The 20355-nt window shown below is 39.4% G+C and overlaps 3 protein-coding genes across 3 annotated transcripts in view; 2 read left to right on the top strand and 1 right to left on the bottom strand.

The window, feature by feature from the left end:
* Nucleotides 1–63: 63 nt before the first annotated feature.
* Nucleotides 64–15305, top strand: LOC117299378 (tectonic-1-like). The gene is made up of 12 exons (XM_033782914.1): nt 64–323; nt 2829–2949; nt 3295–3404; nt 4068–4204; nt 4917–5138; nt 5770–6009; nt 8205–8330; nt 9130–9236; nt 10611–10751; nt 11787–11955; nt 13390–13536; nt 14090–15305. The coding sequence occupies exons 1-12, from the start codon at nt 254–256 to the stop codon at nt 14252–14254; spliced, it is 1755 nt and encodes a 584-aa protein (XP_033638805.1). The 5' UTR covers nt 64–253; the 3' UTR covers nt 14255–15305.
* Nucleotides 15306–15891: 586 nt separating this feature from the next.
* Nucleotides 15892–19852, bottom strand: LOC117299376. Its single transcript, XM_033782913.1, has 6 exons — nt 19652–19852; nt 18633–19039; nt 18000–18149; nt 17602–17688; nt 17109–17167; nt 15892–16237 (listed from the first exon to the last, which is right to left on the bottom strand). The coding sequence occupies exons 1-6, from the start codon at nt 19701–19703 to the stop codon at nt 16072–16074; spliced, it is 921 nt and encodes a 306-aa protein (XP_033638804.1). The 5' UTR covers nt 19704–19852; the 3' UTR covers nt 15892–16071.
* A 196-nt stretch (nt 19853–20048) lies between these two features.
* LOC117299582 overlaps nt 20049–20355 on the top strand; it is a 33178-nt gene continuing 32871 nt past the window's right edge. Inside the window, exon 1 of the mRNA XM_033783131.1 lies at nt 20049–20087. The gene's annotated coding sequence lies outside the window, so the exon portion shown is untranslated. The remainder of the gene's footprint in view (nt 20088–20355) is intronic.

Genomic DNA, 20355 nt, shown 5'->3' with positions numbered 1-20355 from the left:
TCGTGCTGTCAATTATTTATTTACAAAGTACCAGCATGCACTTTGATGTAAACAAAACAAAATGGCGCTGCTGTCGAAAAGGAAACTTTTCGTTTTCTTTCTGGAAGTGACTTTGTTTTCTTCCCTCACGTATTCCCAGACAACTCAAACTGTTACAGACAATGCAACAAATGCGACCACTGATAATGGGACTCTCACAACACAGGCCCCGGCGGTAACCACCGCGGCGGCTAGCGGCACGACCCCGGCAGTGATGACTGCCGGGGCGACAGACCCACCGCCCGGGGTTGGCGAAGGCGAGACGCCCATCGAACCAAACACAGGTTGGAAAAGTTATCAAAAAACCCGAATTTTTATTTTTACAAAATAACAATATCGCTTATTAAAAAGATGTTCGCTTTTATACTCTATATTCTCTTCAGAGTTCATACACAATTTCAGAATGTTTAATAATAATAATATAATAATATTTATTTTATTCGGTTCGGGCAATAGACCTTATGCACATGACATCAATTCAGTACGGCGCCCCCGCATTGAGGTCAAAAGGAGGTTGTTCATTGGCCAATCTATGTGCGTTTCGATTGTTTCGTCACCGTTTGACCTCAAAGATGGCGGCTGGATGACGTCAATGCATAAGGTCTATCACATTTACAAGCACATGTATCCTCTGCCTACCAGTTTTCACGCTATTATTTATGCCTTTTTCTTTGAATTGGGAAAAAAATAATGATGCCATATATCAACCGATGCCCTAATTATCTTCATTTGTTAGTATGAAGTATGCAAACATGTATTAAAACTTGATGGACATTATTGAAATGTTCACAGTCACACCACACACCGATCTTCAATAACTTCAACTGGCCCCATTTGTTTTGAGTTTTTCCTGTTTTCACGGCAAACGAGAAAGTATGGTTTCCCGGTGAAGCCATACATGGAAGAAACATCTGCAGTGACTACAAGTGTTCTTTGAGACTCTATGTATGACTGTATAGACAGCAGTTGCCTTCATTTTATTCAAAATATTTGTTTATTAAATTTTTTAAATTACCATGGTAACTTGCAAAACATTAAAAAAATAAAAAAATATATAAAAAGTGTGAATAATTACTGGCTTCCAAATCTGATTTTTATTTATTTTTTTTATATGTTTTTTTCTTAATATTTATAATAAAGCGTATAAATAAACAGTGATAATTGAATCAACGAGCTGATGTTTAAATTTTAATATTAATAATAGTATTGATACCAGGGATACAAAATAAAAATCTCCAAAAATATTAGAAAATGATATAAGGCACATGGCTTCTTTAAGCCTCGGTATTTTTTTTCAAGAATGCTCAGCAAAACATTCAGTCACATTATTTTGATCATCATGAATTGTGAATTGAAATAGCGTTTGATGAAACTTTTTCGGTGGGCAAATATTTTTATATGGCCTCAACATTATGACATATTTTTGTACCTTGTAGAAATGCCTAAAATACCAAACTTTTTGCATTTACAAGTGCAAATGACTAGTGGAGCCTTACGTGTTTCTAAGTTTTGGTCAAGGGAGAGGAGACTCTTTGCTTGGCAAATAAAACCACACAATTTTTATCTAGGGACTGTTTACATCGCGCACAGAGAGGTAAAAGATTTGCCACGATTTTAGGGACACCTCGAAAACAGGACCTCCTACGATACATACATTAAACATATTTAAGAAAACAAAGTAAAACCACAGTGGGGTGCCCAGGAGAGCATAAAAGTTAAAAAAAATAACTATCGCCAAAAGGCGTATGTCTCCTAAATCCCCAAAAGTACATTAAGGCAAGAGAGGGCATATAAAAAAGCACAGAAGATAATAACAATCACTGAATGACAATAAAAGGCAAACAAGCAGATACACAATAATAATACACACAATCCAAAAAGGATATTCGTTAAAAAGCAGGACAATATATCAAAATGGTTTAGAGCAATACATAAACACTCCGGTAAGGGGATACAAATGAAATGACATTGTTAACAGGTTAGACTTGCGGACAAGTCGTCAAATCTGCCCCACGCGCCGAGACGGCGCTCCCGGGAGACCACCGCTCCCGCGCGAACCAATGGCCCCCCCGACCCCTCATTAATGAGGAGTCGAAATCGGGGAGCCACCAGCCCGCGCGAGAGCAGCGATCCCGCGAGAGCACCATCCCAGCGCGCAGGGCCGACCTAACGACCCGTCCACAAGTCTATTAACAGGTCTGTTGTCAAGTTACCCCAGCTATGAGTAAAACGGCAGGGGATGGAAAATTTTGTGTTGTTAATGTGTTTTTATTTTTAGAAAATTCAAAATCAAAGAAATTGTTGGGGAAAGTTTCCGTATGCAGCCTCCTCCTGCATATGTAGTTGCGATAACCTATTTTCTTCCTCCGTGCGATAACGTATCCTCCTCCCTTGTAATACCCCTTTTAAAGAATGGTTTAGTCCGACTTTGCCGCGGCTCGGCGGGTCGTCGATCTAGTACTAGTACGTAGGTTGGTGCTTGGTTGTACAGATTGTATACTCCTCAGCTCCGCCCCATTTCGTATTGACCAATCACAACCCAGTGTGCGACCAACAGTCTGACAACATGTCTGACAAAATAAGGTCCGACATGCGTTAGTGTATGCTTGGTGTGTGCGCCAGAGTTGTGCAGAATGGACATTGCCATTGGAGAGGCTCACATGTTCTTGCAAACGTGCGTCATGGGCGGAGCCTAATGGATCGGATTTCGAGGAAGGCATCCTTTTTTCTTCAAAAACTAGGATTGTTCATTATTTCATCTGTTCATATGACATCATTTTGACCTCTAGATATTGGAACCTGTGTATGTGACCTGACGGCAAACGCTTGTGACGTGAATTGTTGTTGTGATGCTGATTGTACTGCAGATGATTTCTTGTCCTTCAGCGAGTGTTTAGACACTGTAAACATGTAAGTATACAGGCAGGGAAGGAGAACATGCCTTGTTTCCCTTGCCATTTCAAAAACACAGCATACAGGGGTCGATTTCACAAAGGTAGTCCTAACTTAGGACTAGTCCTAACCTAAGCAATGCTAAGAGATAGGACTGGTCCTAAGTTAGGACCAGTAACTCATCCTAACTTAGGACTAGTCCTATCTCTTAGCATTGCCTAGGACTAGTCCTAAGTTAGGACTACATGTACCTTTGTGAAATCCACCCCAGGCTTGATGTATTCAGAAAGGAGCAATGAAAACATGGCTAATACAAAATTCTCATTGACCTTTTTTTTGTTTTGCATTTTCATTTCAATGCAGAATTAATGACCAGGTTTGCGTCAAGTCTTCAGTCATGTACACCCTCAATGCACCAGCAATGACGGTCGACATCAGTGACCCAAGTTTTTTCTGCATAGCTGTTGACAATAGTAAGTATGACAGATGTTACAAACGTTGAAAGCAACTGTGAAAATTATTTTCCAGTCCCGTATTATTCATTAAAGGCACTGGACCCTATTGGTAATTACTCAAAATAATTGTTAGCATAAAAACTTACTTGGTAAAGAGCACTGGAGAGCTGTTGACTAGTACAAAACATCGTGAGAAATGGCTCTCTCTGAAGTAGCGTAGTTTCTGAGAAAGAAGTAATCTCTCACTAAACACAAGAGTTTGAATCCGGTGCTTTTAAAGACACTGGACACTATTGGTAAATGTCAAAGACCAGTCTTCTCACTTGGTGTATCTCAAAAATATGCATAAAATAACAAACCTGTGAAAACTATAAATGAAAAAAGACCCTTGTCACACGAAGTTGTGTGTTTTCAGATGCTTGATTTCGAGACCTCAAATTCTAAATCTTAGGTCTCAAAATCAAATTCGTGGAAAAATATTTCTTTCTCAAAAACTACTTCACTTGAGAGGGAGCCGTTTCTCACAATGTTTTTTTATACTATCAACCTCTCCCCATTACTCGTTCCCAAGTATGGTTTTATGCTAATAATTATTTTGACTAATTACCAATAGTGTCCACTGCCTTTAAGCTCTCGGCCAAGACACTTTCACCTTTGGTGCTTCTTTTCTCACCCACTCAGATGCGGGAAGAAATTACTACACAGTGCCACAGGTAATAGACTCGGTGGAGCGGTTCGAGGAGTTGGAAAATCTGTACGGATCCACAACGTTTGCTTTGCCAGATGTTGCAAATGACACGTACGGTAGTGTTTACATGGTGAGAACAACCAACATTGTTATTATTATTATTATTTTTTTAATTTTTTTTATGCTAGTCGCCAGACACACAAGGCCTGAAGGCCACTTCACGGTGTGGGCTACAATTTTTTGTCCAGAGGCCGTTGCCACCTACTCCTAGGGCTGAAACAGGGTTACCCCTTTTTACAGTTCTTACGGATGTAGACTTGGTTATCATTTCCAAAGCCTGGCCGGTAGAGCAGAAAGCACTACATGTACCTCCCCAATTTTACATAGCAAGTGTTACGACCGGGATTCGAACCCACACCCTGCTGATCAAACACCAGAGCTTGAATCCGGTGCTCTTAACCGCTCGGCCATGACATGTTTATTTTTTGAAACTTTGCATGATGGAAATAGGATGGAAAGGTTTGCCATAATACCATGTTATGAGTTTCTTTAAGTTAGTTAGGGGTGGTTCTGTTGAAAAAAAAACCGTTTTGACGTTTCCATCAGTATGTTCTAATTGGACGATCAAACTGGTAATGTTTTACATGCTAAAACTGAGATGAATATTATTTTTATGATTTTTAAACTAATTTCTCATAAACTAAGGGAAGCTTTTACTATCATTACATGTATCTTCAAACTGTCTAAGTTTAAATGTAAATCTGTGGACATTGTGTTTTGTTTTACAAAAATTCCCCAAACCCTTTACAATTTTTACTCACTTTTTTCTTTGCCCCTCTTAGTTTGGATACCCAATCTACACCGTCTTTGAAAGCCTTGCCCTCGGTGTTCTTGGTCTCCCCATCGCGAGTTACAGCGCCCTCTGTGATGACAACAACCCTGCGAGCTTCCTCTCGGACCAGACAACTGCCTGTGGGCGACAGCTGACCGATCTCATGGCAGAGTGTGACACGTTGCCGTACCTGTCTGCTTTGACGTTTTATGATGGCTTCAAACTATCACCGGTACGCTTTGATAATCTTGACCCAACTTCAGAAAGCTGTTTACAAGTCTGTGAAATTATTGCATTAATGCGGAACTTACATTTTCTTGTTCCTGTTCCACACTTTCCCCGCTTTTTTCCCGGCTTAGCTGCGAACACTCCACTTTTTAGGCTCCACTTTTTCTTGCCAAAGAGTATACACTTCATGCACACAAAATTGTACTTATTCTAGGCACTGTTTTCATTTTTATTTGGGCAGACTCCGGACTATTTGATAAGTAACCCACCAGTGCAGGTGAACTAAAGGTCAATTTATCTTTTTGTCTCAAAATTAATTGTACTTATTCAAGGCACTGTATTCATTTTTATTTGGGCAAACTATTTTGGTAAGTAACCTACCAGTGCAGCAGCCGATTTCATGAAATGCGAGGATTAATCCTAACTCGAGTTAGGACGAGTAACGCAACCTAACTTAGGATGGGTTCAATGCGTCCTACGTATTTTGATACGGAACATGACTCGTCCTAAGATTAATCCTAAGTTAGGAAGAGTTTGGTTAAATCGACGGCTGATGAAGTAAAGGGCAATATATCTTTTTGTCATGAAATTATTGTACTAATTCAAGGCACTGTGTTCATTTTTTATTTGGGCAGACTCCGGACTATTTGATAAGTAACCTACCAGTGCAGAACTACACGCCACCGTCAGTCAACGGCACAGTGGAGTTCTACAGCTTCTATGTGAATGAATCCTTAATAGAGCTTGTGGTACAGAGTCCAGTACTTTGCCAGGATGCTTCAGGGAACCAGACCGACTGTGGGTATGATCCGGGCATGGTACCGGCACCAGTCTATGATGCAATAACTGGACAGTGTGATAATGTCGTACTGGAGGTAAATAATGCGTTATGCGCTTTTGATAATTTTATGTAAAGGTTTCATTATAAAACTGAATATTTATTTTGGTTTTATCCTTACTCACCAATCTGTGTAAGCACTGTATACTCGGTACTTTCCCGAATTCTGGGAAAAAAAACACGGGATTATTAATACTCGGCTGGGATTCGAACCCATGTCCTTTGCAATTCTAGAGCAGTGTAATACCAACTAGACACAGTGCTAACACAGATCGCTGTATTTGGGTAAAACCAAAATGAATATCTTTGTCCCTTATGCAAATTCAACATCTATTAAATATAAAACTGTCATCTATGAACCCCTTAAAGACCATTCACTTCTGTATAATCATCAATTTTTGTCAGTGAAACTGTCAATCAGAAATAACATAAAACAGAAAATGTAGTTTTGTGTTTAAAAATTGCGATACTATGTTAAAGCAATCGCACAACAACCGTAAAAAGTATTGTCCAAAGGCCCACACTTCGTGTATCACAACTTATATATAAAATAACAAACCTGTGAAAATTTAGGCTCAATTGGTCATCAGAGTCGGGAGAAAATAACAGGAAAACCCACCATTGTTTCTGCATGTTTCGCCGTGTCATGACATATGTTAAAATAAATCTTAATAAAAATTAAAATGTTATTCTCGATGTCGAGAATTGATAATTGTGTTAATTTAAAAAAAAAAAGAAGTAAAGCATTGCATGGAATAATATTTCAAGGGAAGTCTTTCACCATTACCTTCTGTAAACCCTGTAAGTAATTTGTAAATATGTGAACTTTTAATTTTTGTTTTGTTCAGAAAGTGTCTAATGGCTTTAACACACTACATTGGAAAGTTTCATATCCGGATATGACCATTACTTTGACCTCTTTATGTGACCAGAAGTAGGCCAAACCTTTTGGCCGGTTGCGGCCGCTCTAGGCGTTTTGATGCAAGCCGCTTGTGGCTGCTATGGCCTCTGAAGGGTTAATATCATATAATATTTTATCTTCTAGTACACTCCAATCTGATGCTCAAACTGGAGTGTGATGTAAAAAGCCATAACCTACTCCCACTTTTTGTGTTATTAATAATAATAATAATAATATCAAAGTCTTATATAGCGCACGTATCTACCAACAAGGTACTCAAGGCAGTAATACAGACAGAGAGGTTATTGAAAGTTATGAATTCTCACACCCAATTATGTAGCACTTTATAAGGGTTTACAAGGTGCTACGGCGCATTTAGCAGCGACAGCCAGGAACACCGGGGCGAACCCCTTCTCTTTTTGTTACACAACACATAAGACCAACGGCTTTGCGTCCCATCCGAAAGCAATGGTTAAGACTTGCTTAAAGACACATGTGTCACGGCTGGGGATTCGAACCCACACTCTACTGATCAGAAACACCACAGTTTGAATTCGGTGCTCTTAACCGCTCGGCTTTGACACTTCCATTTATGCTATCTGGGTGAATTCAAAGCGGGGTGCTTGCGTAAAGAGCCTTGGACAAGTCCAGGGTAGAGGTTGTAGCTTCATGCCAACAGGAATGTATTAGGGTATCATGGTTGAGAGGTTAAGAGCATCAAGTTCAAGATCTTGGCCCAATTTCATAGAGCTGCTAAGCACAAAATTTGCTTAGCATGAAATTTCTTCCTTGGTAAAAACAGGATTATCAACCGAATTTCCATTTTGTTGCATTTCCTAGTTGCTTGTATTCAGCTGTTGTATGGTTATCTTGAAAATCACGTAGAAATCGGTTGGGAAATCCTGTTTTTATCCAGGCAAACATTTCATGCTAAGCAAATTGTTGTGCTTAGCAGCTCTATGAAATTGGACCCTGGTGGTTAAGTCATCGGAGTGTGGGTTTGAATCCCGGTCATGACACTTGTGTCCTTGAGCAAGATACTTTCTATAATTGCTTCTCTTCACCCAGGGGTATAAATGAGTACCTGTGAATGAAATCGCTTTGGATTGCCACAGCAGCTCGGGGCTCTACATGTACACTCCCCAAGGGCTGTGAAAGATTAACGGGATGTTTTTGGCCCAATGACCAGAGCACAAATGTAAAGCGCATTGAGACGATTATTGTGAAATGCGCTATATAAGCATTTGTTATTATTATTGTTATTATTGTTGGCCCAAAGACATGGGCCAAAAAAGGAAAGATCTAAATACAATACATAATCAATCTTACAGGTTGCGTATACAATAACCCAGAATGGGTCTGGACTAATTGAGACGGCAGATGTCCAACTGGTACTCGGTAGCATCTTGCCTGGTGTCCTGCTCTTCAATCAAAAGTTTTCAACAGCATTTGTGAAGGTGGGTTGCTTTCAATCACTTGATTAAAGGCACTGGACACTATTTCTAGTTACTCGAAATAATTGTTGTTACAAAAACTTACTTGGTAACGAGCAATGGAGAGCAGTTGATATTATAAACCATTGTGAGAAACGGCTCCCTCTGAAGTAACAGGTACGTTCTCACTAAAATAACAAAACACTTTCAGCTGAAGCCTTTTATTATGCATCTGAAAGCACACTAAGAAATGCAACACGTTTTTTTTTGTATTATTCTCTTGCAAATTCGATGACCAATTGAGCAAAAATTTCCACAGGTTTGTTCTTTCGTGCATATGTTGAGATACACCAAGTGAGAAGACTGGTCTTTGACAATTACCAATAGTGTCCAGCGTCTTTAAACTTGTAAAGGAAGGTTTTTCTTGTTTTTACTTTCTGTAAAAAGAAATTCCGCTCCAGTAAACATTTGAACCACCAGGGCCCAATTTCATAGAGCTGCTAAGCGCAAAAATTTGCTTAGCATGAAATCTTTTGCCTCGATAAAAACAGGATTACCAATCAAATTTTCGCGTGATTTTTAGGACAAGCAAACAACAGCTGAATACTGTAACAAGCAATATACAACAAATGGAAATTCGCTTGGTAATCAAGCCTGTTTTTATCGAGGAAGAAATTGTTGTGCTAAGCAAATGTTTGTGATAAGCAGCTCTATGAAATTGGGCCCTGCTTTATGGTCAGGTGGATTGTTTCCCAAATTTGTTCCCGCTCTTTTCCTTATCATATCTTTTTCTGATTTGTTGTCTTTACTTCCCCGTATGCAGATGGGTGAATCAGGTACATTCCCTCGGAGTGGTAATCCTGGTTATGTGGTAGGCAAGCCTCTGTTGGCGGGCAATCTGGTCAGGCAGGTTGTCGACGGGATAACAAGGTATCACATCACCATTTAAAAAATACAACAACATTATAATGTAGATAGCCAGGGCTCGCCATTAAAGGCACTGGACACTATTGGTAATTACTCAAAATAATTGTTAGCACAAAAACTGACTTGGTCACAAGCAATTGAGAGCTGTTGATAGTACAAAACATTGTGAGAAACGGCTCCCTCTAAAGTAATTTAGTTTTCAAGAAAGAAGTAATTTTTCACGAATTAGGTTTTGAGGTCCCGCAATCAAGCATCTGAAAGCACACAACTTCGTGTGACAAGGGTGTTTTTTCTTCCATTATTATCTCGCAACTTGGACGACCAATTAAGTTAACATTTTCACAGGGTTGTTATTTTGTGCGTATGTTAAGATACGCTAAGTGAGAAGACTGGTCTTTGACAATTACCAATAGTTTCCATTGTCTTTAACACTAGCCCGGTGTACATTGTCTAGTAAAAACTGATACGGACTAGTAAACACCAACTCTCAACTTGCCCTCTGGGCTGCTAAAAACTGTGCAACCTATTTAGGCTTCGTTGTGAAGCCATTGGTCCTGTGTGATGCGCAGAAAAAACCCAGTGCAGTTATTGAAAAGAGAAGGGGATGCCCAGGTTTAGACTGTATTGAATATGGCGTCACTGTTCAAATATCTGCCCTACAACATGGCGTCTGTGCGCATGTGCGTGTGTGTGTGCGTGCATTTGCAGTAGAAATCAAACCGGGAATGCTGCGTGCTTAATTGATGTATGCCTTTGGACGCGCATATGGTTTGCCCTACAAGATAGCGACTTTCATAGCAAAAAAGTGGTTATTCAATACGGTCTATTCCTGGTTTGATCGGCAGGACATTGCCCCGCAGCAACTTGTAAACATTTACCTGGTGCTAGAAAAAGGAATAGGTCTCAACCTTAAAGCCATTATACACTTTCGGTAAACAGTATTGTCCAAGTCCCACACTTCGTGTATCACAACTTATATATAAAATAACAAACCTGTGAAAATTTAGGCTAAATCAGTCATCGGAGTCGGGAGTAAATTACGGGAAAACCCACTCTTGTTTCTGCGCGTTTCGCCATGCATGACATGTGTTTAAAATAAATCCGTAATTCTCGAGAATTGATATTGTTTTAATGTTTTCTCAAAAAGTAAAGCATTTCATGGAACAACATTTCAAGAGAAATTTTTCACCATTACCTTCTATAAACCCTGTAAATTGTTTGTAAATCTGTGAACTTTTTTTTTTCTGTACCGAAAGTGTATAATGGCTTTAAAAAATGTAGCTCCTTGAGGGTCTCTGAGTGACAGATACCGGGCGGGTCCAGACCCAAAGGTCCAATGGGAATGCGATTTAATAACCTGTCATTTCTGTCATCTAGGTCCTCCATTGAGCTAAGCAGTGACCCCAATAACTGGTTGACGGTCATCAAAAGTAATGCCATTGGAACGTGTGAGACCAACCCAGACATCAGGACACCAGTGACCTTTGGGGAGGATATGAGATCTGGCTGCATGATCAGGTGAGTGATTGTAATCAATGATAATGCACTGTAATAGACCATTATCTGGCTACCTTCATCTAGGTCATGTTCCTCGTCTCGAATAACACTAATGAATGCTAATAATTTTTCGCTGCTTAATTGTATTATTAGTCCTTCTTTCAGGCGGAAATTGAACTCTGACTTTAAGTACTAAAATTGCGTCACGTGATAGTGTCAAAACAGTTTTGTGCCGTAACCAGTTTTTTTTTAATATTTTAATCTTGATACTCTCGGTCGGCTACTCAGATCGTTCTGACAATCCTTTTGTTTCGTACTTTTTCAGTATGGTGTGGGGGTCGTCCGAGAGTGTCAGGATTATCTTGTTTCTTTATTTAAGTGTTTATGTCCCTTATAGGCCTACTGTATATTTGATGTAATTTAAAAAAAAAAAAATCATCTTCTCCATTTTTGGAGATTTTGAGGAAAAAAAAAAAAAATAATAAATAATAATCATTTTGCAAATAGGAACCAGACTATTTTGTTATCCAGCCTCGGTTTGGTAACATTTATATCAATGGGAGCTATTCAAGATGGCTGCACCATGATAAAGGTCTATTTTTCTCTCTGTGTTTCTCTCAATTTCTCAGGGAGCAATGGCTCTGACCATGCTCCAAACACTATTTATACAGGGTTGCTAGTCTTAAAAATTCTAGTTTTAAAGGTTCTATTTTAAAAGTGTTAGTTTCAAAAGTGCTAGTTTGAAAAGAGCTAAGTTTGAAAGTGCTTTTTTGAAAAGTGGTAGTTGTAAAGGTGCTAGTTTGAAAAGAGCTAGTTTTAAAAGTGAGGTTTTAAAAGTGCTTGTGTTAAATGTGCTTGTTTTAAAAGTGATAGTTGTAAAGGTGCTAGTTTTAAAAGTGCTAGTTCTTTGGTCATTTTGATACAATCAGTTTGCGGCCTCTAACGCTCTGTGAAATTTGGTCCAGTTTGAGGATTGAGTAGACCCATTCACTGTCCTAGAAGTACCTTACAGGAAATCAGTATCCAGTGTGATAGGTTTTTGTTTTTTTACACCAGGGTAACCTACAGTGACACTGCTGACAGTTGCTCTGTGATTCAGTCTGCTGCCCTCAACGCCCTGAATGGTGTCATGCGCGAGTATGTGGCTACATTCGGCAACTCTGACGTTGAGAACGTCGGCGACTGGGTTCCAATAATTGTAGAGGACATCGTAGGGGGCCCATCAGTAAGTTGCTAGGTAGAAACTTATACCAGGGTGTCATGGCTGAGTGGAGCAACAAATTAAAGTTCTGGTGGATAAGTTATCGGAGTGTAGTGGGCTCGAATCCTGGTTGTGGCACTTGTGTCCTCGAGCAAGATGCTTTTCATTTCATTCATTCAAACGGACACTTTTTTTCCATATTTCATGAAAACAGTACTCGTTAATTTTCAAAGGAGTTATAAATAAAAAATGCTATATAACGAGGCAGAGAAAAATAAATAAAAAAAGGATTGAGGCATCATCTGGAAGGCGAGGCTTATGTTGAGATGCCTGGGGACAGACAAACATAAAATAAACAGGGACAAGAATGAACGGACAGACAATTAGATCAAAGACAGAAATGATGAAGACAACAATGATGAGAATAATAATATTTGGGGTTGAACAAAGATTTGACTAGAGTGGGATTCGAACCAACGACCTCCGGATGCCAGCGCTCTACCAACTGAGCAATCTAGCCATATGTTGGCGGTGTCCCTATTTTGTCAATATCTTTGTTCGGGGGTGCCAGTCAGAAGCCATACAACCATTAATTGCCGTGTAGCCAGGGATCACACCCAAATTACGATACAACCTGGGAAGTGGCAGCGAGGGGATTACCTTAAGGGGATGCGACTTTTTGTTTCAGGTATCAATATAAACCACAAGGGAAACTGACTGGGTAAATTTTTGAAATGATTGTTGGGGTTGAACAAAGAATTGACTAGAGTGGGATTCGAACCAACTACCTCCGGATTAACGTGCCGGCGCTCTACCAACTGAGCTATCTAGCCCTATGTTGGCGGTGTCCCTATTTTGTAAATATCTTTGTGAATAAATATTAACAACTATAATTGCTTCTCTTCACCCAAGGGTTTACTTGATATAGTAAACTATTACTTTTAGTCACCTCCTCCCTTTGTCTTCCTTTCCATCGTTTACTGCTTTTTTTGGGGTGCTTTCCGACTCTCTCTCTCTCTCTCTATTCATGTATTTCCACTTCATTGTCTATTTTAAACTCTTATCATAGATACACATGTAACCAGTCTGCTCCTGTGTGTTGTGTTGTCATTTTTGCATACTTTGTCATTGTCATTTTCTCCAGTAGTTTGTTCGTCTGTCTGTTTGTTTCGTCTTTGTATTGTCCTAAGCATGCACCTTTGTATAAATGAATTTGTTATGTAAATGGAAGCCGCTACAAGCTACCTGGCTTATTTTGGGCCTTGCCTTCATGCGGTTTCCCGCTAGTTTATTCTTATTCTGTCTTTTGTGCATTACAAAGTAGTTCTGTAATTTGTGAAAATGTGTTAGCGGAAGTACATGTGAATTGACTTGAATCGAATCGAATTTAGCCTTCCAGAAAGACTCTGCTAGGGCAAAACAAGCCAGGCCATTAATTTGTTTACTTTTTGTTTTCAGAGTACTATTGAAGGGACATGCAACAACATGGTAATGGGTGTTCATATTGAGGTGATCTATGCCAATGTTGGGTCCCTAGCTAACCCACAACCGAAGATCCTTGGGGTCAGGTACAACTATGCGGAGAGCAGGACACTCAGATACAAGGTGAGTTTAAAGGATTTGGGTAGTGTTTGTACAAAACAAAATGTTAAGGCTTTTTGCAGGTTCCTGTGACAAAGAATGCTATTGGTGATAGAGCTTTTGCTGCAGCTGGTCCCTGACTATGAAACAAACTTATGCGTTTGCTTAGAGGGTTGAGGGTTTTAAAAGTCATCTTAAAACTTTTAATGTTTAACTGGTTCATGTTTTCTGGCTGGTCCAGCTGGATTTTTTATAATGTTTACTTCCCGTTTTTAAGGTGGATTTTCTATTACATATTTTTACTTAGCTATTTTTGTTTTAATGGGTGTTTACTATGTCATTGTTTTAGTTTATCGTCTAATTTTTATTGTAAGGCACTTTTGATCATATTTGTATGGGAAATGCGCGGTATAAATGTCATTATTATTATTATTTTTATTATTATGTCCACAAATTTACATTAAACTTACACTGTTTGAAGATAACGATAGTAGAAAGCTGTATTATTACTTACAATATCATTATTATTAATTATTCAATCAAGATAAAGGTCAGAATTATCCTCCTTGCTTTACAGTGTTCAGGTGCCTTCTGCCAGACCGGTCCCGACACCCTCCTCCAGCAGTTTGAAGTCGTCTCCTCTGTTTCTTTCATCGATGCCTCAACGGGACCGGCGGTCATCCTCGCCGAGGACCCCGGCTTTGAGGACAAGCTCGCCAACGATTTCTTCTATCCATTCTGAAAGGCAGGTGTTCGATAGGCCTTATGCGTCTAGTGTCGTAGTCGACTATTGATTGCTTAGTCGAGTCGCGTGTACAGTTTTTCAACTACTCGATTAATCGTTCCGCCACGACTAATAACAAATAATCGCGACTATTTCAAAAACAGTCGCGACTACCTGTTTGGTGAACCAATTGTGTCGCTCACGACTATTCACAACATAATTTACTTACAAAACACAATCAGACATCAATGACAAAATAAAATCCTTCAATCCTTCAGTGTGAATTTTACTTTATTGCGCCTGCAGCAAACATTGCATCTTGAGAAGTAAAAACAAGTCGCGACTAGTGTCGTCGTCACAGCTATTTGAGGTGCGACTAGTCGAGTAGTAAACTGCACAAGTCATGCAGGCCTAGTGTTCGATGTTACAGTTCGATGTGTTTGATGTGGAGTTACTCTGGTTACGTCTCTCGAGTTATACCACAATTAGGCACAGTGCCAGGTGATAATGTACTCAAACCATTACGAGACCATCTGGAGTGTTGTGGCCGAGCGGATTAGAGCACCGCACTCGAGCTCTGGCGTTTCTGTTTAGCAGCAGCAGAGTTGTGGTTCCTATCCCAGTCCTTACACTTGTGTCCTAACCAAGACACCTCACCACATACTTCATCCTTTGGATGGGACGTTAAGCCGAGGTCCTGGTGTTGTGTAATGCACGTAAAAGAACCAAGCGCACTAATATCATAAAGACAATGGGTTCGCCCCGGTGTTTCTGGTTTGATTGCGCAACAGCACCTTGGGAACCATTATGGTGCTTTAAAGGAGTAGGTCTCGTGCTTCAACACCACATGCCTCGCAGGAAAAATACTGAATACTTTGAGACACCCATAAAGCACTATAAGAATTGGGTTTTATTAATATTATTATTAGGCGGGGTGGCCAGTTCATAATGTACTCAAATCATTAAGATACTATGTGGGGAGTCGTGGCCGCGCGGATAAGAGCACCGCACTCAAGCTCTGGTGCTTCTGTTCAGCGGAGTGTGGGTTCGAGTCCTGGTCGTGACACTTGTGTCCCTGAGCAAGACACTTAACTATAATTGCTTCTCTCCACCCAGGGGTAAAAGGGTACCTGTGAGGGCAGAGATGGTTCTTATCTGAGTGATATTTCAAAGGAAGATGTACAGAAGAATATTCTTTTGCAGTTGTAAACACTGTAAATATGTAAAGTAATAAATAGATTTCTACATGATTTTTAATTGTTAACTGGTATTTACCGTTTTGTTTATTTCATTCTATATTAACACAATTTTAAAGACACGGTCAACATAATGGGTGTTTAAAAAGTAAAGTAGCATTTATATCATAAGTTCTTTTGGTTGGTATGCAGTTTATCAAAGACCAGTATTCTCACTTGGTGTAATCCAGCAGGATATGCATAAAATAACAAATCTGTGAAAACTTGGGCGAAGTTACAAGAAAATAATGATAGAAAAACAACCTTGTTGCACAAATTTGTGTGCTTTCAATCAGATGTCTGAAGAAAGCTTCAGGCCAACAGCCAATTTCACGAAACTTTTCGCGGCTGCTGAAGTCTTTCTCAAATTCAAATATTTTTGTGAGAAATACCTTCTTTTGGAGAACTACGTTACTTCAGAGGGAGTCGATTCTCACAATGTTTTATACTATCAACAGCTCTCCATTGCTCTTTAGCAAGTAAGATTTTATGCTTAGTGAATTAGAATTTGATCTTGCTTGTCCGACCTGATCGTTTCCCCCTGCTAGATTTGACTGCGGTTATTTCTACTGATTTTTATGCTTAGTGCCTTTAAGTGAACTAAAATTTGATCTTGCTTGTCCGACCTGATCGCTTCCCCCTGCTTGATTTGACCGCGGTTATTTCATTCTTACTGACGACCTGAACACCTTGTTTGTATCTCCCAATCTGGCCGTCTATGAAGAACTTCTTGTCCTGCGTAGGGTCCCGCCAAAATCCTTGATTTCTGTGAAGTAAATCAGTTATTGAAATAATAATAAATAATACTATCTTCCAGTACGCGCTAATCCTCCAATCAGATGCTCGACTTGGAGTGTGATAATAAGCCATAACCTACTCCCCCGGTGTTCCTGGCTGGATTTGCAGCATATTGCACCACAGCACCTTGTAAACCATTACATGGTGCTATGCTAAAAGAAGTAGATCTCATAATGCAAACGTAGTCCACCATACATGTGCCTTGCTAAGAAAATAATGTACGTTAAAGTGCCTTGAGGGCGCTGGGTTACGAATATGCACGGTATAAGAAGCCACTATTATTATTACATGTTGTCCAGTGTTGTAGCCACGGTGGCAATGCTGGGCAGGCCTGCCCAGGGGTGGATTTCACAAAGAGTTAGGACTAGTCTTATCTCGAGTTAGGACCAGTTACTCGTCCTAACTTAGGACTATCCATGCAATTTGTACATCTCCTAGGACTAGTCCTAAGTTAGGCCTAGTCCTAACTCTTTGTGAAATCGACCCCTGGACTCACATTTTTTGCCCAGCACTCTGAGCAAAATACATTTTGCCGCTCGGCACAGATTTCAAATATTGTCCACTGTGCATTGATCTGGAACACAGCATGATTTGAGTATCGAATGTCACAGAGAAAGAACACAATCAAAACGCCATTCAACTTATTGCATGGCCCCATAACACAAACAGTTTTGAAAAACTCGCCCCACTTCAGCAATAATGGCCCACAATTAAACATGAATAATTTTGTTGATCCCCCTTGCCCTCGGTATACTTCCCAAAAATTTGATTGTTTGCCCACCACTAAAATTGGTCTAATTACAAGCCTTATGTGTGCTATGAATCAAACTTCAACTTACTTTACCCTGACCTTCTCAGTGGTTGGTTTCTTAGCCACGCTGTAACCCATTTTACGATCCTTCAAAAGAAAACATGGCACCAAACATATTGAACATAAAAGTAATACCACTTTAAAGGGTTTAGGACCTTTTTATGATCATAAAACACAATGTTCACAGATTTACATTAAACTAACACTGCTTAAGCAAGATAGTAGAAAGCTTCACTTAAAATATTACTCGCTGCATTGATTTAGTTTTTGAGAAATGAGTAAAACAATGTCACAAAAACAATTTTCGTCTCAGTTTTAGCATGTAAAACATGTTATGGTATTTTACCATAACCGGTTAATGCTGGTAAATTTTACATACTAAAATAATTTAATCCTTTCCATAGCCCTCTCCGACACCCTTACTTTTTTGTATATACTCAGCGCCTTGAGTACCTTGTTTGGTAGATACGTGCGCTATATAATACTTCAATATTATTATTATTATTCTTATAATATCTTACCATCTCTCGCTGCTGTCTCGCTTGTTCCTTCTTGCCTTTCTGTATTGAGATTAGTTCCTTGTAGTTGATGTACTCTCGCTTTGGAGCCTGAAATAATCAAAAATAATGTCAATTAACTTGCAATTATAGAACTGTTTCTAAGGTGCATTATTATTATTATCATATAACTTATTCTCGACTATATTTATGGACTGTAAAGGGGGTAGCCCCAAGAGTAGGTGGCAACGGCCCTTAAAAAAAAAGTTGATTGTGGCGGCCGTCGGGAGGAGGGTTACGTTATCGCAACTAATTGTAGCCCACACCTTGAAGTGGCCTTCAGGCCTTGTGTGTCTGGCAACTTGCATATAACAAATTAAAGTTAAACAAAATCCAAAAATAAACCACCCAAATAAGCTCACCCATGCACCAAGGGTCACGGCTCGATCTGCCTCACACTTCTCTCTGTCTTCGAAGGAAAACCCTGAAAGACCAAACTGTCTGACCTCGTAGCGAGCCTTCTTTAGGTTGAACTTATCCTCATCTGCCTCGGCTTGCTCCTCTTCTTGCACCTATAAAGAAATTCAAAAATCCTCAAATTAAATAAGCCATTTGCGAGTTAGATTTGTGAAGAAAGTCTGGTACAATGAAGTGCTTATACCACAGGGATATGATTTATGCTGTTAAGAAAAAAAAATGAACTCCGAGTGCAAAGCGTGCAAGCCCCAGGGCCCAATTTCATGGCTCTGTTTACCGTAAGAACAGAATCGGCGCTTACGGAAGCAGAGAATTCTGTGCTTACGGCAAGCATATTTCACGGGCTAGCGACGAATTTTGGCTTTTGCGCATGCGTACTCCATTTTATTAGGCATTCTACGCTTACAAGGCTAGCGCAGAAATTCGGCGCTTGCACGTAAGCGGGGAATCGTGATCGTAAGCGCAGAATTCGGCAATAAGCATGAAATTGGGCCCTGATCAACTCCAGACCTCGGAATAACCCACGTCACCCATGTTGATTTAGTTTGTTACTCGGACACAACAATCTAGCCACAGACCCTTTTCTTTTTCCTTCTGCTTGGATCCTGAAACACAATGACCTCCGGGGGAGGTCTCTTCGCTGTTACTCCTCCCTTCATTCCTTCCGTCTCCGCCCCTTCCTTCTCTAGTCTCGTCTTCTCCAACTGCTCCTTTTTAAAAAGCCTCAATTCCTCCTCAAAATCCATGGCAACCGTTGCAGCTTTAGTTCTGGACATATCCTCATTTTGGTCACCTGGCGTTTTAGTTTTCTTACGTTTCCTGCTTTTTGTTGATGAAAGTGATTTGTTTGCAGACAAGGAACGTTGAGAATTGATTGGTCGGTGGTCGCCATCTTTTGATGGTCGGAGTGTATTTTTTTCAGGCAGTTTGGTTGATGTTTTGGCTTTCTTTTTGGTCTTCCTGTCTTCATCCAGCAAGCTGTCCCCTGTTAAAAAAAAGTAATTAACAAATTAAGAAAATTAAATAAATGACAAATAAAATAAAGGCATTGATGACCATTACAAATGAACTAACCTGGAAAAGTTTCCGTATGGCGCCACCACTTTTTCATTCGAAATAAAATAATATAGTATCTAATTTACCTGATTGATATATCCCTTTTTGTAAAAATGAGTGAAAAAGTGGTGGCGCCATACGGAAAGTTATCCACTAACCTTACTAAATTTTTACGAGGTCGAACAAAGACTAAAAAGTAAATAACAATTTAATTTAAATCAATTTTAACTTATTTATAAGTTATTAAGTCAAGAATAAGATAAAATAATAAAATAAGAATAAAATATATTGTTTGTTATATTTGTTAACGTCGAATTGAAACCAACGGTTCTTTACAGAACCACCCCAACTCATTTAGTTTAGAGATAGTCATTACATGGTGTTACCGCAATTCGCAAACACTTCCATATTTATTATTATTTTATATTTTTTTAGTTGACTCAGTTCAGGTCCTTGCTCTATGGTTCAGCTCAGTTAATTTTTTAGTTCAGTTCAGTCACAACAAATTTCACAGAAGAGAATGTTTGACAATTAGGCCTACCATATTGATTGAGTTTACTCAAAAGTCGTTGTTGTAGATCAATATCCTCCATTTTATGCGATGATGGTTAATTACACTATTTTCGGATCCCTATTTTCTCTCTGGACTAAGAATAGATCTCTCAACACGAAGATTTCCAATGCGTTGTATGTTTCACATGTGTTATGTAGGTCGCCATCTTGTTGCTCTGCTAGTCTTGGTTCAAAGAGTCGCTTCACAAAATAGCCCCGTAAAACCCCTTGTCACAAGAGGGCGCTTAACACGTGCAAGGTTTTTATTTCTGATAACCTCGTTATTAAAAACATTGTCCCCACGTTGAATTTACACGACACTTTGTTATTAACAAAACGTGGATGCGAGGATGAACTCCTTGGCGTCAAAACTTGAACAACTCTCCTGTCAGTGTCATGTCTGCTGAGGTCGTCTGCAAATTTGTGTAAGTATTTTCGGTTATTTTGTACTGCATTTTAGGGACGAAATGCGAAATGTTCAGCATTTCAAGTTCATGCACACCAGGTTCATGCATTTCAGAGTTGGTTATAAGAAAACATATAATATTCAAGAAGGTATTTACTATTTAATTTGTTTGTTAATTTGGAAAAGTTTTGGTATGGCGCCACGACTTTTTCAGGTAACTTTCCGTATGGCGCCACCACTTTTTCACAAATTTTTACAAAAAGGGTTATCTAATTGAGGTAAATAAG

Source organism: Asterias rubens, chromosome 14 (assembly GCF_902459465.1).
Source record: "Asterias rubens chromosome 14, eAstRub1.3, whole genome shotgun sequence".
In the NCBI taxonomy this organism is placed as follows: domain Eukaryota; kingdom Metazoa; phylum Echinodermata; class Asteroidea; order Forcipulatida; family Asteriidae; genus Asterias; species Asterias rubens.
The sequence above is the reverse complement of the archived record's forward strand: the minus strand, read 5'-3'. Positions and strand labels throughout refer to the sequence as shown.

Bases quoted from the DNA above. Each gene is read 5' to 3' on its own strand.
- LOC117299378 (XM_033782914.1), top strand. From the start codon at position 254: ATGACTGCCGGGGCGACAGACCCACCGCCCGGGGTTGGCGAAGGCGAG. The intron at 3,405-4,067 runs GTAAGTATGACA...TCACCCACTCAG, and splicing joins CTGCATAGCTGTTGACAATA to ATGCGGGAAGAAATTACTAC. The intron at 5,139-5,769 runs GTACGCTTTGAT...TTATTTGGGCAG, and splicing joins ATGGCTTCAAACTATCACCG to ACTCCGGACTATTTGATAAG.
- LOC117299376 (XM_033782913.1), bottom strand. From the start codon at position 19,703: ATGGAGGATATTGATCTACAACAACGACTTTTGAGTAAACTCAATCAA. The intron at 17,689-17,999 runs GTGAGCTTATTT...TGATTATTTCAG, and splicing joins CCGTGACCCTTGGTGCATGG to GCTCCAAAGCGAGAGTACAT. The intron at 16,238-17,108 runs GTAAGTTGAAGT...TTTACTTCACAG, and splicing joins ACTGAGAAGGTCAGGGTAAA to AAATCAAGGATTTTGGCGGG.